This window comes from Amblyraja radiata, chromosome 16, assembly GCF_010909765.2.
Source record: "Amblyraja radiata isolate CabotCenter1 chromosome 16, sAmbRad1.1.pri, whole genome shotgun sequence".
Lineage (NCBI taxonomy): Eukaryota > Metazoa > Chordata > Chondrichthyes > Rajiformes > Rajidae > Amblyraja > Amblyraja radiata.
In genome coordinates this window covers 12,919,443-12,937,317 of record NC_045971.1, presented here as the reverse complement: position 1 = coordinate 12,937,317, position 17,875 = coordinate 12,919,443, and the positions used below count along the sequence as shown (strand labels likewise).

General features: G+C 44.8%; 1 protein-coding gene across 1 annotated transcript; it reads left to right on the top strand.

The window, feature by feature from the left end:
* Positions 1-16,079: 16,079 nt before the first annotated feature.
* rprml (reprimo like) lies at positions 16,080-17,266 on the top strand. The gene has a single exon (XM_033035107.1). The coding sequence runs from the start codon at positions 16,159-16,161 to the stop codon at positions 16,483-16,485; it is 327 nt and encodes a 108-aa protein (XP_032890998.1). The 5' UTR covers positions 16,080-16,158; the 3' UTR covers positions 16,486-17,266.
* Positions 17,267-17,875: the final 609 nt, after the last annotated feature.

Here is a 17,875-nt window from a genome sequence, read left to right as displayed (position 1 = left end):
GTTGGATCCCGCCCCGCCCCGCCCCGCCCTAACGGCGCAACAGCAACGGAGAGCGCCGCCTGGGGACACGGGCTCTGCTGGTGGGGCACCTCGTACACACTCACACAAACAGCTGGTGGGCAAACACTGCACACACGGCAGTGGATTCTAGTCCTTTCAATGAAATTACAAGCTGGTAGCTGTGGAGTTTAATTTCAGTTAATTCCCGAAAATTTGTGAAAACATAATGACCACAAAAACCACCTGATTAGCAACCCATCTACTTCACAAAACTCATTCAGTGTACCAACCTTATCTGGTCTGGCTCATACGTGACTCAAAAGAAGTTCATGAGTTACAGGAGCAGAATGATGCTATTTAGCCCATCAAGTTTACTCTGCCATTCGTTCATGGCTGATCTACCTTTCCCTCCCAACCTCAATCTCCCTCCTCCTCCTCCCCTTAACCCCTGACACCCTTACTAATGAAGAATCTGTCAATCTGCATCTTAAAACTACCCTATGACTTGGCCTCCACAGCCAGAGGGCACAGATTCAGAATTAAAGGGTGCATGTTTAGAATGGAAATGAGAAGGAATTCCTTTAGCCAACGGGTGGTGAATCTGTGGATTCACCACAGATGACCACACAATACTGGAGGAAAAAGTGTACAGTGCACTGAGGAAATTTGGCGTCAAGTTATGTAGCAATAGTAGCACTGGAAGAGAACAGATCTGGCAACTCTAAGCTGAGCATTGATGAGCTGCTGTAGAATATCACCAGCAGAAATGTCCATCACCACCACAACAGTACACTCTTGTCCAGCACGTTATTGCCATGGATGAGTGTGGAGGCTAAATCATTGCGTATTTTCAAATCGGAGATTGATTAGGAATGGCATTAAAGGTTACGGGGAGAAGGCGGGAGAATGGGGTTGAGAGAGAAAAATAGATTAGGCAAGATGGAATGGCAGAGCAGACTGGATGGGCCAAATGGCCCAATACTACTCCTCTGTCTTATGACACACAATGAACTTATTTTTCAGGTTTTTTCCCCCACATTGTTGGACTGGTATCAAGGTTGCAACTCTGCTGACACAGCAACTTGCCAGTCCTGGAATGAAATGTTTACTGTACTAGAGCTGCATATTGTCAAGTCTAATCTCCCTTTCTGTAGCCAGTGCTTTCAATGAACGGATTGAGGACTGGCTTCTGTGATGGTGAGGATTTGCAGAAGAATCCAAGATGGATCTTGCATTTGACACTGGCTAAACCCATTGCAAATGTTCACCTGTGACTTTGACTCTCACATGCAGGGAGCTGCCACTGTTGAAGAGGGGAATGTTCCTGGTGCCATCTCATCCCATCAGCTGCCCTATTGTCCAATACCGACCATGGTCAATTGTAGGGTGATGGCTCAGTTTTCATCTATTAGTTTTAGGTCTTCTCAGCTCCACGCACTGCATGGCGTCACCACTGTTAAACACGCATGTAGTTCTGAGTTGGCGCTTCAGCTGGTTGGCACCTCAGTTATTGGTGAGCCTGGCACTGTTTCCAGTAATGACCTACTGGCATTGTACCAGCATTGATCCCTGGGCCTGATTGGAATGAGAGAGTGAGGGATGTGCCGGATATGAGTTTGCAGGTGTGGTGGTGGACATTTCTGCTGGTGAAAGTCTACAGCAGCTCGTTGATGCTCAGCTTTGAGTTGCCAGATCTGTTCTCTTCTACTGCTATTTAACTTGATGGAGATTTCCTCAGTGCCAAGACTGTACTCTTTTACCTCCAGTACTGCATGGTGATCGCTCATATCAATGCTATCATGGGCAGAAACATCTGTCTCAGGAGTTGGTTCATTCACTCCCTGCCACAGATATAGTCCAACCATTATATCCTTCGGGGCTCAGCAGTAGTAATGGCACCAAGCCAGTCTTGATGAAGGAGATTAAAATCCTACACCCTGCAATCCTTCCACGTGGAGAAGCAGGAAGGAAGTGATCATCAGGAGGAGGATTCCTTGCCCATGTTTGACCTGTTGCTGTGAGACTTCATTGGGTTTGGAATCAAGGTTGAGAATCCTAGGCTACATTTCTCCCATCCACTCTACAGCCAGTTCCTGTTGGTCAGCCCTGCTGGTGGGATATCATGATCCAGACTGAGTTGGTTGAGTCTGGGAGATTAGTTATGAGGTGTCCCCTTGTGAGTACAATTACATCAGGCTTTCTCTTGATTGCTCTGGGGGACATCTCTCCCAACTTAAACTCCAAATCCCCATTGTTGGCTGGGAGCAAATTCACTATATTTGAATTTGCAGCCTAGGTCAAGGCCTGGTTGTTGACCTGGTTTATTCTTATTCCAGATAAATGTAGTTGTCTTTGTACAGCGAACCATTTCAGAGGGCAGCTGCCAGTCCCACACACTACTGTGGGTCTGGAGTCACGTGAGGTTTTAATTGGATACCAACAGATTTTCAATCTCTTGAAGACATTGGCAGATGTTTTTTACACAACAATTTGGCAGTTTCACAATCATCATCATTGAGACCAGTTTTTTAGTCAAGAGTATTACACAACAATTTGGCAGTTTCACAATCATCATCATTGAGACCAGTTTTTTAGTCAAGAGTATTTAAATGTCCTATGCAGGACCGGAACAATGACATTCTCATTTTCAGCAGCTTTATAGGCTCATTAATGAAACACAACAAATAAATAAACAATAAACTCAGTTATTCTACATAAACCAAATCATAATAGTGCAAGCCAACATACATAGTGATGATAGAAGATGGAATTTAATTTAATCAAAAATATCAGGTTATTTTTTAACATAATATAATTCACCAAGTGACGCGGTTAGATTTGAACCCACAGGTCTGGAATCACATGGAAATTAGATTTTAAGATTTACCCTAACATTGTACAGTGGAAAACCAATGAGAGGTAACGCTGCATCCAATGGCTTCGGCAAGGAACTGCATGACATTTTTTTTGACTGGAGAATTCAAGATTTATGAGATTCAAGAGATGCAAGAGAGTTTATTGTCATGTGTCCCAGATAACCATATAACCATATAACAATTACAGCACAGAAACAGGCCATCTCGGCCCTACAAGTCCATGCCGAACACTTATTTTCCCCTAGTCCCATCTACCTGCACTCAGACCATAACCCTCCATTCCTTTCCCATCCATATACCTATCCAATTTATTTTTAAATGATAAAATCGAACCTGCCTCCACCACTTCCACTGGAAGCTCATTCCACACAGCTACCACTCTCTGAGTAAAGAAGTTCCCCCTCATGTTACCCCTAAACTTCTATCCCTTAATTCTGAAGTCATGTCCTCTTGTTTGAATCTTCCCTACTCTCAATGGGAAAAGCTTATCCATGTCAACTCTGTCTATCCCTCTCATCAAGACCTCGATCAAGTCCCCCCTTAATCTTCTGCGCTCCAAAGAATAAAGACATAACTTATTCAACCTTTCTCTGTAACTTAGTTGCTGAAACCGAGGCAACATTCTAGAAAATCTCCTCTGTACTCTCTCTATTTTGTTGACATCCTTCCTATAATTGGGCGACCAAAATTGTACACCATACTCCAGAATTGGCCTTACCAATGCCTTGTACAATTTTAACATTACATCCCAACTTCTATACTCAGGACAATGAAATTCTTGCTTTATGTCTTTAGAGTGGACATTTTTGACACAACCTCACCCCTAACCCAGCTCAGACTGAGACAAGTTTGAATTAATCGCGTTGGAGAGAAACAACAAGGAAATGATGATGGGTGTAGGAAGGAACTGCAGATGCTGGTTTGCACCAAAGATAGACACAAATACACTCAGCTGGTAAGGCAGCATCTCTGGAGAAAAGGAAACTGATGCTGCTTGACCCCCTGAGTTACTCCAATGTTTTGTATCTTTCAAGGAAACGACGAGCAGGAATTAAACATCCAAAACCCAGCTCCTTCAAGTCAACGTGTTTCTTTGAGATAAAGCAGTTCGCGAGGAACAGGAAAACGAAAAGGGAAACAGAAAAAAATGATTAGGGACGATTAGCTAAAAAAAGGCTAAACGAGGCTCTCAGGCTTCTGCCAGGGTCACACGCAGCCTAGTGACGACCGCAGAAGGAACACAGCGTCCCACACTCTCCCGTCCCATCTGCGGTAGTGTTCGTGCATCCCACAGAGATCTCTTGAGCACCACAGGCCCACAGAATGGTGGAAGCAAGTCATGCTTGACCCTAGGAACTGCTAATGAAGTGGAAGAGTAATGTGAAGAAGGGTCCTGACCTGAAACATCGGCCATCCCTTTTTTCCACAGATGCTGCCTGACCCGCTGAACTTTGTGTCTATCTGAGGAATGTGACTTGTTCAGTCAGTCCTTGAGTTCATTCTGCTCCTCAGTTAGGTTGATGGATGATCTGTATCTTAGCTTCATTTCCACCTTTCCTCCACATTCCATAATAATAACACTAAAATATAACGCTAATCACAACTTTGACCATTTTAGTTGACCAAATAAAATTCCTCCTTATCTCAGTTTATAGTGAGCTAAAGGCCTCTGGTCCTAGATTCTCCCACTTGTGGAAATATCCTCTCCATATTCACTCTATCCAGGCCTTTCACTATTCGGTAAGTTTCAATGAGATTCCGCCCCCTCATCCTTCTGAACTAGTGAGTACAGGCCCACTGCCGTCAAATGCTCATCATATGTTAACTCAATCATCCCCAATTCATGTGGAACTACAGGGGAATTTATTGAAATAAGATCTGCAGGATTTCCTTGCCTCTCTCTCTCTCTGGATACACTTCTCAATTTGGGACTCAAACTCTTCCTTCAACCCCTTTTATTGCCCAGTTTCAATAATTCAGCTCACTTTCACTCTGCCATGGAACAGTTTCAGCCGCACCAGAGCCCAGCTCACTTCAACTTCCAGAGTAAGGAAAAGCAAAAACCAGCAGATAATGGAAATCAGAAATAAAAACCAGAAAGGAGAGAAAATACTCAGCAAACGAGGCAGCATTTGTGGTGAGAGAAACAATTCAGGTCAAAGCTGTTACATCAGAACCACTTCACCCAATCTCCAACAGGAACTGTTTAGTGTCAAGGTGGATGTGTGAAATGGATACAGTGTTGGTTCATATTCACGCAGATTGTAAAGTTTTGCTCTTTTTAATGTATGACCGAAACAAACTATTAATTCATTCAAAGGTACACAAAATTGCTGGGGAAACTCAGCGGGTGCCGCAGCATCTATGGAGCGAAGGAAATAGGCGACGTTTCGGGCCGAAACCCTTCTTCAGATATATTAATTAATTCATGTTGTTAAGCTGGAAAGGGTGCAGAGAAGATTTACAAGGATGTTGCCTGAAGGGGGCCTGAGCTATAGGAAGAGGTTAAGTAGGCTAGGACTCTATTCCTTGGAGCACAGGAGGATAAGAGGTGATCTTATAGAGGTGTACAAAATCATGAAAGAGATAGAGTGGGTAAACGCACAGTCTCTTGCCCGGGGGGGGGGGGGGGGGGGGGGGGGCAGATAAGAACCTGAGGGGTAACTTTTTTACATAAAGGCTGGTGGGTGTATGGAACAAGCTGCTGGAGCAGATAGCTGAGGCAGGTACTATCACAACTTTCAAGAAGCATTTAGGCAGGTACATGGATAAGATGTGTTTCGAGGGTTATGGGCCAAACACAGGCTGGTGGGACTAGTGTAGGTGGGACATGTTGGTTGATGTGGGCAAGTTGGGCTGAAGGTGTATGACTCTCTCTCCTGTCAGTATTTCCAGCATTCCCCATTTATATTTATACTTCTTAGTAAATTGTGGGCCAGTGTTCCCTCTTATCTCAGTTGCACACACTGCAAGTCCAGTTAACTCCAGCCCACGGCTCTCTGCACTAATACTGCTGTTTCGGCTATTTAAAAAAAAAAAAACAGCCTTTGAAAGGGATGGATACTTGGAATCTTATCTTAGTCAGGAAAGGAAGAGAGAACAAGGGGGAGGAAAAAATATAATAAGGAGAAAGAGTGAGAGTGAGAAAGAGAGAGAAGAGAAGGGAGAGTAAAGGTGAGGGGAAGGAACATAAGGGGAGATGGGGGAAATGAGGAAGTTGCTTTTAGAATGTTGCTTTTATCCTTAAACAGTGACAACAAAATGGTCCACCAGTTATTTTTATGGCATGTCCCTATGAAATCCATGTGAGCAAACATAGCCCATAAATGAATTCTGGCAGTAAACAAATTAAAACAGAAATAATCAGAGAACATAATGCATAAGGGACAGATCTTTCAGTCCACAGTGCCCATGCCGACATTGATGCCAAGCTAAACTAATCTACTCTCTCGCACTTGATCTAAGTCCCTTCATTTCCCGCATTTCTACGTGCCTATCTAAAAGCCTCTTAAATACAACTATCGTATCTGCCTCCACCATCATCCCTGGAAACACGTTCCAGCCACTCACCATTCGTGCCACAAGGACTTGCCTCATACATCTCCCACAAACTTCGCCCCACTAAAGCTATGTCCTCTAGTCTTTGTCATTTAAAGGCATCAATAGGCAAAGAAACATTTGCAGAAAGAGGAACAAAATGTATGCAGAAGGTGGAGAGTCTCTACACCTGGAGAATTTTGGAGACAAGAGGATTGGGAGTATTTTCAAGAGGAAGTAGAGAAGCTTTTGAAAGCTCAGGGGGTCCTGCTCACTGCCATTTGAAAGGAGTTAACCGAGAGAAGTATTTGAAAGGCCTCAGCACGAATATGACTAAGCCTATCGGTAAGCCAAGGCAGGGATAACTTTTCACTGGTGCTCAGCGGTGAAACACCGCGACTGGGGATCACAGCGAGCAAAACCAAATCTGATGGTTCCAACCTAAATGGCACTGGCACCACCTGAAGCAGGTAGATCAACACTGGTGAAGGGCAGAGAACACAGGGCCCTGAGTGCCCAATTAACTCACCTGTTACTGCCCCAAACATAATAGATAGTTATGGGGACTCAGGACAGATAGTTATCACTAAAGTTAAGGATTTCATGACTAACTGTGTGTGTGTGTGTGTGTGTGTGTGTGTGTGTGTGTGTGTGAGTGTGTGAGTGTGTGTGTGTGTGTGTGTGTGTGTGTGTGTGTGTGTGTGTGTGTGTGTGTGTATGTTTCTCTGTGTGTGTGTGTGTGTGTGTGTGTGTGTTTCTGTGTGTGTGTGTGTGTGTGTGTGTGTGTGTGTGTGTTTCTGTGTGTGTGTTTCTGTGTGTGTGCGTGTGTGTGCGTGTGTGTGTGCGTGTGTGTGTGTGTGTGTGTGTTCTGTGTGGTTGTGTGTGTGAGTGTGTGTGCGTGTGTGTGTGCGTGTGTGTGTGTGTGTGTGTGTTGTGTGTGTGTTTCTGTGTGTGTGTGTGTGTGTGTGTGTGTGTTTCTGTGTGTGTGTGTGTGTGTGTGTGTGTGTGTGTTTCTGTGTGTGTGTTTCTGTGTGTGTGTGTGTGTGTGTGTGTGTGTGTGCGTGTGTGTGTGTGTGTGTGTTTCTGTGTGTGTGTGTTTCTGTGTGTGTGTGTGTGCGTGTGTGTGTGTGCGTGTATGTGTGTGTTAATAAAACTATGTTTGCACTGGGATCCAACATGTTCTTTTAATGACCTTAAAAGTATAAATCACCCTGTTAAAACACATTTAAAGGGGGACATAAGAGCCTGCAGATACTAGAATAATGAGCAACAAACAGACTGCTGGAGTAACTCAGCAGCTCAGGCAGCATATATGGAGGGAAATGGACATGTAGCTGTTCAGGTGGGGACTCATCAGTCTGAAGAAGGGTTTTTACACTTAAAAGAATTTTCGTCTATTACCTTTCTTCCCCAATATGAAGTCAGAGTATGATGTTTGTTGTATTCATTTCTATTACATTCCCTCAGCAAATGAAGGAGTCCATGTCCACATTTTGCAACACATCCAGTTACGGGCTGATGAATGGTGAATAACATATGCAACAACACAAAAGTTGCAGGGCGATGCGTATGTCCATCAAGCGAGAATCTAACCACTGACACTTGACATTTAGTTATGTTATCATTGACAAGTTCACTGCCATCAATATCCCAGGGCTCACTTTTGACCAGAAACTCATTACATTAACCATATGAATAGTAACCATGGCTATAAGAGCAAGTTAGCAGCTGGGTATCCTGTGTTGAGAGGCTAATCTCACGACACCTCCAGACCTCCCACCATCTACAATGCACAAATCACAGCACAATGGCCAGCTTTCAAGAAGTACACCATCAGTGACAATACCACCTGTTTTAGACACTCCTTCAACCATCCTAAGTCATTTCCTCCACCACTGGCACACAGTAGCTGCTGTGGGTACCATCTAGAACATGCCTGCCATTTACTCACCCAGGCTATTCCTAAACACCACCCAAATCCACGACATTTAACCTGCAGCAAGTGTACGGGAACACCGCCACCTGCTGGTTCCCCTCCAAAGTACATGCCATCTTGACTTGGAAATATATTGCTGGTCTTTCATTGACAGTCGCTGGTTTTAAATCGTGGAACTCCCTGCCCAACAACACTTCACCAGACCGCAGTGGCTCAAGAAGGTGCCTCACCACCACCTTTTCAAGAATCTAGAATGAACAATAAATGCAAAATATCAACTAGAAACAACATGGCATTAACCTTGCAATAAAGATTGTTCATTATCTTTTCTGAACATTTTCTCTATCGCGATAGCTCGCGACAGAGAGAGGAGAGAGAGGCGAGAGAGAGAGAGAGAAGAGAGAGAGCTAGAGTAGAGACGAGTAGAGAGAGAGAGAGAGAGAGAGAGAGAGAGAGAGAGAGAGAGAGCGAGGAAAACAAAAGGAGAAGAGGAGGAGGGAGAGACAGGAGAGCAAGCGAGAGGTGCGGGAGAGAGCGAGAGAAGAAGGAGGGAAAAAGGGAAAGAGGGGGAGGGAGGAGGGAGGGAGGGAGGAGGAGGGAGGGAGGGAAGGAGGAAGGAAGGAAGGAAGGAAGGGCAGGAAGGAAGGAAGGAAGGAAGGAAGAAGGAAGGAAGGAAGGAAGGAAGAAGGAAGGAAAGAGAAGATGAAAAAAGACAAGAACAAATAAGAAAGAACGAAGAAGGAAGGAAGGAAGGAAGGAAGGAGGAAGGAAGGAAGGCCTGCAGTAATGAAGTATCTCCGGACCTTCCTTCCTTCCTTCCTTCCTTCCTTCCTTCCTTCCCCCATCCTTCCTTTCCCCATCCTTCCTTTCCCCATCCTTCCTTTCTCTCCCGCTCTTTCCCTCTCTTTCTTTCTGTCTCTCATTATCACATTCTCTGGTTTCTTGATGGGCCAGAATACAAAATAATTTCCGACCTACTCACAAGCCCAGAATGTGATTGTCCTCCATCCTGGTGGCATCCTCTAACCTGGAAACATTTGATGCTCGGCATTGCTGTTTGCCCTGAGATGGCACTGCCATTCTTTCTGCAACACGGGATCTTTGACAAGTACCCGGATAGTAGACAAAACTTACAGTATCTCATTGGAGAAACAATAACTGCGTCTGTGTGGCATGGAAGAGAGAATCTAGATCACATACACAAATTTTGGAGTGGTGTTTAAATTCCTGGCTTCTGGCTTGATGGTGAAATTAAAATCATCGATGTGTTAATGAGCTGGAAGGTTCTGTGTGATAATAAGGTCATAAGGGATAGGAGTAGAATTAGGCCATTTGACCCTACATCGCCTTTCAATCATGGCTGATCTATCTCTCCCTCCTAACCCCATTCGCCTGCCTTCTCCCCATCATCTGCATTCATCCAATGTTGTAAAAAATGTGACAATATGGAACATTGGGAATTAGAAAAAAGTAAGGATTGCCTACTGAGGAGGCCGTTGAGTGCATCAGATCAGAGATGGTTACCGGCAGTGTAATCTCACCAATCCTCTCCTTATTTCCCTGTGCCCTTGCAACTTTACCTCAACCTCATGTCCATCAGCTTCCCTTTGCTTCATTACCACTTTCTAATGCTAGGGCTAATTCTTAGCAGCCAATGTAACCTACCAAGCCATCCTTAGGATGTAGAAGGAAATTAAAGCTCACAATGGAAATCCACGTGGTCAGAGGGAAACGTGCAAACTCCGCACAGACAGTACTGAAGGTCAGGGTCAAACTCGGGTTCACTGGAGCTGCTTGGCAGCACTTAAGGAGAAATGAAGCACTAACTGCTACACACTAAGTTGCCGTGGGAACATAAGAGCATTGCAACATCAGGACCTGAAGCTGGGCCTCCAAGCCCTTAGGCTAAGGGCAGTTCTACCGTTTAAGTGCAGCATGTGTGACAGGTACCTCCACAGTGTTTGGCTGTCTTTGTTTTAACTCAATAAAAATCTCTTTGGAACATATTTGTCTTTGTGGTTAATAAATCACATCTTTCTCTCTCGTGACAGGTGGGACATTGTATGTCCACCACACTTTCAATTGCTCTCATTCCACAGAAAATCTCTTAATCCTTCATCTTTCTACTGAACAAACTGTTCTGCTGGGTGTTGATCCATTCAAACTGGAGAACTCCATAACTCAGTGATGGAACAGACATCCATCCATCTATTTATTTATTTATCCATCTATCTATTTATCTATTTATTTATCTATTTATCTATTTATTTATTTATTTGTCTTTTTATTTATTTCAAACAGAATAAAAGAATAAAAAGCAAGTGTGAAACAGCTAACAAAAAACAAAACAAGAATATTTATAAAGTGTCATAAACAATATCTATAAATAAATGAAATCGTATGTGTCCGAAAAGGAGCAGAAAGAGGCCAAAGCTTATTCATTCCCACCCCTTATTCAACTGCTTATTCAATTATCTTATACAAATTTAGCAGCTATATGTACACCATATGTACACCAGCAGCTATATGTACACCAAATTATTTATCTTTATACACTAATCAAATATTTACAAAGCCATACAAAAAAGAGAGAAGAAAAGAAAAAAGAAAAGAAAAAATCATCATATACTATACAGTATCTCTTAGTCATATATACAACCCATCACCCTATAATCACCCTTCCCAATACAATCAGTATAACAAATTTCCCACTCACAATCACCTATCCTCATCCCAGTATCCTTTAAAAAAAGTGTTTTTGTACATTTGCCATAACACTCATGTTAAAATGAGAGCCTTATCATACTGACTACATCTGCAACAATTTTCCAATTTTCTTTTCCGCCTCATTACCTCTGCTAGGGAGATACACTGCCCTACAACATCTCACCAATACATCAATGGCTAACCACAGGTTTTTGGTGAAGATAGACACAAAAAGCTGGAGTAACTCGGCAGAACAGGCAGCACCTCTGGAGAGAAGGAATGGGTGTGGTCTAGGGGTCGAGACCCTTCTTCACTGAAAAAGGGTCTCGACCGGAAACGTCACCCATTCTTTCTCTCCAGAGAGGCTGCCTGTCCCACTGAGTTACTCCAGCTTTTTGTGTCTATCTTCGGTTTAAACCAGCATCTGCAGTTCCTTCCGACAGGTTTTTGGTCATTTTGGTGGGGAGCTGAGCACTCAAGGTCCCAGGTAAACACCGAAACTCACCATTTGCTGCTAAGAAGCCAGAAACCCGGGTTCGATCCTGACAACAGGTGCTGACTGTATGGAATTTATACGTTCCCCCTGGGTTTTCTCCGGGTGCTCCGGTTTCGTCCCACCCTCCAAAGACGTACAGATCTGTATGTTAATTGGCTTCTGTAAGTTGTAAATTGTCCCTAGTGTGTGTTGGATAATGCTAGTTTACTGGTTGATTGTTGGTTGACCTGAAGCATTTGCTTTCTTTCTATTCCCGCAGGTGCTGTCTAACCCATTGAGTGTTTCCAGCATTTTCTGTCTTTATCACGGGAGAACTTGTAGTCATGGAGTCATACAGCAGGGAAACATAGAAACATAGAAATTAGGTGCAGGAGTAGGCCATTCGGCCCTTCGAGCCTGCACCGCCATTCAATATGATCATGGCTGATCATCCAACTCAGTATCCCGTACCTGCCTTCTCTCCATACCCTCTGATCCCCTTAGCCACAAGGGCCACATCTAACTCCCTCTTAAATATAGCCAATGAACTGGCCTCGACTACCCTCTGTGGCAGGGAGTTCCAGAGATTCACCACTCTCTGTGTGAAAAAAGTTCTTCTCATCTCGGTTTTAAAGGATTTCCCCCTTATCCTTAAGCTGTGACCCCTTGTCCTGGACTTCCCCAACATCGGGAGCAATCTTCCTGCATCTAGCCTGTCCAACCCCTTAAGAATTTTGTAAGTTTCTATAAGATCCCCTCTCAATCTCCTAAATTCTAGAGAGTATAAACCAAGTCTATCCAGTCTTTCTTCATAAGACAGTCCTGACATCCCAGGAATCAGTCTGGTGAACCTTCTCTGCACTCCCTCTATGGCAATAATGTCCTTCCTCAGATTTGGAGACCAAAACTGTACGCAATACTCCAGGTGTGGTCTCACCAAGACCCTGTACAACTGCAGTAGAACGTCCCTGCTCCTATACTCAAATCCTTTTGCTATGAAAGATAACATACCATTCGCTTTCTTCACTGCCTGCTGCACCTGCATGCCCACTTTCAATGACTGGTGTACCATGACACCCAGGTCTCGCTGCATCTCCCCTTTTCCTAGTCGGCCACCATTTAGATAATAGTCTGCTTTCCTGTTTTTGCCACCAAAATGGAGAACCTCACATTTATCCACATTATACTGCATCTGCCAAACATTTGCCCACTCACCCAGCCTATCCAAGTCACCTTGCAGTCTCCTAGCATCCTCCTCACAGCTAACACTGCCCCCCAGCTTAGTGTCATCCGCAAACTTGGAGATATTGCCTTCAATTCCCTCATCCAGATCATTAATATATATTGTAAATAGCTAGGGTCCCAGCACTGAGCCTTGCGGTACCCCACTAGTCACTGCCTGCCATTGTGAAAAGGACCCGTTTACTCCTACTCTTTGCTTCCTGTTTGCCAGCCAGTTCTCTATCCACATCAATACTGAACCCCCAATGCCGTGTGCTTTAAGTTTGTAAACTAATCTCTTATGTGGGACCTTGTCGAAATCCTTCTGGAAGTCCAGATACACCACATCCACTGGTTCTCCCCTATCCACGCTACTAGTTACATCCTCAAAAAATTCTATAAGATTCGTCAGACATGATTTACCTTTTGTAAATCCATGCTGACTTTGTCCAATGATTTCACCACTTTCCAAATGTGCTGCTATCCCATCTTTAATAACTGACTCTAGCAGTTTCCCCACTACCGATGTTAGACTAACTGGTCTGTAATTCCCCGTTTTCTCTCTCCCTCCCTTCTTAAAAAGTGGGGTTACGTTTGCTACCCGCCAATCCTCAGGAACTACTCCAGAATCTAAAGAGTTTTGAAAGATTATTACTAATGCATCCACTATTTCTGGAGCTACTTCCTTAAGTACTCTGGGATGCAGCCTATCTGGCCCTGGGGATTTATCGGCCTTTAATCCATTTAATTTACCCAACACCACTTCCCGGCTAACCTGGATTTCACTCAATTCCTCCAACTCCTTTGACCCGCGATCCCCTGCTATTTCCGGCAGATTATTTATGTCTTCCTTAGTGAAGACGGAACCAAAGTAGTTATTCAATTGGTCCGCCATATCCTTGTTCCCCATGATCAACTCACCTGTTTCTGACTGCAAGGGACCTACATTTGTTTTAACTAATCTCTTTCTTTGAAAGAGACCCTTCGGCCCAGTGTGTCCATGTCGGCCATGAAGCCATTTTATTTTCCCTCTTTCCAATGACTCCCCCCAGATTCCACTGCTCACCTACACACTGGGGACAATTTACAACAACTTAATGTCTGTATGTTTTTGGGATGTGGGAATAAATGGAGGAAATCTATACGTTCACAGGGAGAACATCTAAACTCCTTACAGGCAAGACCAGCGGGTTCTGCTTGAACCTGGGTCACCAGAGCTGTGAGGTAGCACCTCTGACTCTAATTCAAATTAATTAGTAATATAATGATGCAAGAGGCACCAGGCAGATTAATTTTTCCAACAAAGTAGTCATAGAATTATAGAATTAAAGAACATGGAAACAGGATATTCGGCTGACCTTGTACGTACGGACCTAGTTGGTACATCGGGCTAGTCTCATTTACCAGCATTTGTACCATTGTCCTCCAAACCCTTCCTATCCATATATCTGTTCAATGTTTTTTGAAAGTCATAACTCTATTTGATTTTAAAGCACCCCCTCGGTGCAGCAAAAGCAGAGAATAGAAAGGAGTTGCATATGTATTGACTCTTCATTGTTCTCCATCTGTCTGAAGATTCTTTACAGACGATTAATTGTTATTGATAAGCAATCACAGCGTGGAGGTGAGGCACAACATCTCTGGACAAAACCTACTGGCTCCATGCAAATGGCCTTGATCAAAACCGGTGGACTTTGGACAGCCAAATGTCATCGGCAGAGGTCGTGGATTTTTTTAACAGGTCATTAACTTCATCATTTGGTTATGGGGAGAAGGCAGGAGAATGGAGTTGAAAGGGAACAATAGATCAGCCATGACTGAATGGCGGATCAGACTCGATGGGCTGAGCTCCCATGTCTTATGATCTCATGAGCCTATGTACCCGTGTTGCCATTTCTACAAGCAAGATTATCATTGTATGGGTACCTCACTGTACTTTTACATAGGGCAATAAACTCGACATGACTGACCTATACCCAAGATAGACATAGAATGCCAGTGTAACACAGCGGGTCAGGTAACATCCCTGGAGAAAATGAATTACATCGAAGATAGACATTTGCCCAGGTCACCCTGCACCTATTTTGAACAGTAAGCATGTACAGTTTAGCGGCAAGATGGGAATGTGAGTTGGGGCTGCAATTAGATTAGCCACAGTCTTCTGAAGCAACAGGACAGACTCGGAAGGCCGAGTGGCCTATCCCTGATCCTGGTGTGAACTGTTTTTGAATGGAGTGCTGAGAGGAATAGTTTTATTTTCCAGACTTGGTCACGACTGGCCGAGGCGACAATGCTTGGGCTCACTGGCGGTCAAGAGAGAAGATGGGATTTTCAGTCATTCCCAGCACTGTAACCGCATGCCAGTGCGCTCTGGGCGCAGCCCTGTGTCTGTGCAAATACATCTCAAACAAAGGGATGAGCAAAGACAAAGACACAAAGTGCTGGAGGAACTCCGCGGGCCAGACAGCTTCTGTGGAGGGAAACGAACGATCCGCTGAGTTCCTCCGGCAGTTTGTTATTTTTTCTCAAGACCCCAGCGTCTGCAGCCTCTTGCGACTTAGACAAAGGGGCTGCTGGGCGAGGGTTGCTCGCGTAAAGTGAAGGTACTGGAGAGAGAGAGAGACCGGCTCAGAGGCCGGGGAGGCACCGAAGCCAATGTTCCCCAGACCCTACAAAATTAGCGATAACTGGGCTCGCATCTTCCAGGAGTCTGGAGATTCCCGGTGCGATTGGGAAACATTTGAAGTGTGGACGCGATTGCAGAGACGGGATTCAGTCCGTGAAAGCGCGGCGTCTCGACGGTAAAGGCGTTGTCTGTGTCTCTGCCGGCAGAGAGTAGATGGGTGGTGCACGGGGTGGGGGAAGAGAGTGCGGGAGAGCAGAGCAGAGCACAGACTCACTCTACCCGTGTAACCGCCACCCCTCGCGTCCCGGAGAGTTGCGGAAACAAACGAGCGGATCGCGGGCTGTAAACACTGAAACATCACAACGCGAACGTCTCCAACGACTCCGCCTGGGATCCAGACCCTGATATAAGATTTGGGGAAGTTTGCCTGCGTGCTTGTCGTCGCTGACTTGTCCCCTCCCTCTCGGCTGCCGGTGGTTGGCTCCGGGTCTCTTTATAAAGCCTGCATGGCTTTGGGCTGATGGACAATTTCTTGCTGTGGAAGGACGGAGGAACGGGCTGATCTCGCTCGCTGGCTGCCGTAAAGCCCCGTCAGGAGCTTGAGGAAGGGAGGGGAGGAACCGAAGAGCCGGGACACGGACTAAACTTGCGATGCAGACTTCCAAATCGCACCGTTAGCAGCCCGAGTTCGGCCACCCACTACACCCACCCACCCACCCAGCCACCCGCTGCTGCCCCTCCGTCACTGACTGTCGGCTTCTGGACTTTTGCAAAGAAAGAGATGAATTCTACTTTCTTCAACCGGACTGTGGTGGAGGAAGGTTTTTACCCAGGCGAGGGACATGGTCTAGGGACGGTGCTTGGATGCTGTAATCAGAGCGCGGTGACAACTGACGGCTCCCTCAACCTCAACCAAGAGGAGCAGAAACTCTTTATAATGAGAGTGGTGCAGATCGCGGTTCTCTGCGTCCTCTCGTTGACTGTCATCTTCGGCATTTTCTTTCTGGGCTGCAATTTAATGATCAAATCGGAGAGCATGATCAACTTCTTGGTGAAAGACAGGAGACCCTCCAAGGATGTAGAGGCTGTGATAGTCGGCTTGTATTAGGAGGAGTCCGCTTCGCCTATTTTTTTTAATCATCAGTGAGCTCTACTGATTGTACATTGACCGCTGAGTATCTCCCCCCTCTCCCCCCCCCCCTCCCCTCTATGTCTGGGAGACCCCGGGGCGGTGAGGTGGTGATGTGGAAACACGGACCGGCAGGTTCAAACAAAGAGGGAAGCGGATAGAGTAAAATGGATGCACGTGGTTTAAAAAAAAAAATCACATTTTCTTAAATAGAGTTCGCGGAGAGCTGTTGGGGTTTACAGATGGGTGTGTTGTACCCTCGCCACGCACGGGGGCATTATGTTGCATGCGGAACATGGAGAATAATTATACATTGCATGAAAATATCATAGAGGTTGGAATGCTAGTAGGGAGGTGGGGCGAGAGGGGAAGAAAGACCGGGGGGGTCTTGAAGCGAATATTGCATGTAAAGGTATCTACCAATCGTTCTTACAATGTAACGTGTACATGAAGATGACTCCGAACTGCGTACAAAGAAAAAAAAATCAAAACGTTTTGTAATATATTTTCTTGAGAACTGATTTTTAAACGCATGCTTTTGTTTCGCGACTCATTGCCTGTTTCACCCCCCCTCCCACCCCAGTCTGATGATCATTGTCTAGGCTGACTTATGTTGGAATGACAATGTCGTGGCATGGTTTATATAGTTTCCCCAAAGATCTCGTGGCTTCCACTCGGTTTACGCTCTTGGACTTTTAAAGGTTATTGTTTTTAACACTGTAATGCAAAGTGTGATTGATAAAAATATTCCAACACACAACTTCCAACGAGTTGCTTGATATTATTGCTACGCCCTCGAGAGAGAGAGGGGCTTCTGTGAATCTGACATATATTCAAATACATTCTATTAGCAAAGAGGAACACCATACAATGAAATTAGGCAGTCCTTATCTTGAATTATTTTGATACATTATGGTTACAACAAACTCATGGGAGTTTGTTTATTTATTGGGTACGTGTGCATGTGTGTATATATACACACTGAACTTTTTCTCTCTCCCGTTATGTGCTATGTTTACATATTCTGTTGTGCTGCAGCAAGCAAGAATTTCATTGTCCTATCTGGGAAATATGACAATAACACACTCTTGACTCTTGGAAAAGTTAAATAAAGTCATAACAATGTAGGTGCTACACAGCTAAAATGGGAGCAGAACGTGTTGAAGCGCTCAGTGGGTCGGGCAGCATCTGTGGAGAGAGAGTTGACATTTCAGGTCGACCGCGGATGCTGCCTGGTCTGTTCGGTGTTTCCAGTATTTCGTCTTTTTACTTTAGGCTACTTAAAAAACCCCCCAACTATTCCCGGAATATATGCACGTCATATAACACTATTCGTTAACGCACAATGTCCACTATCATGCACATATCG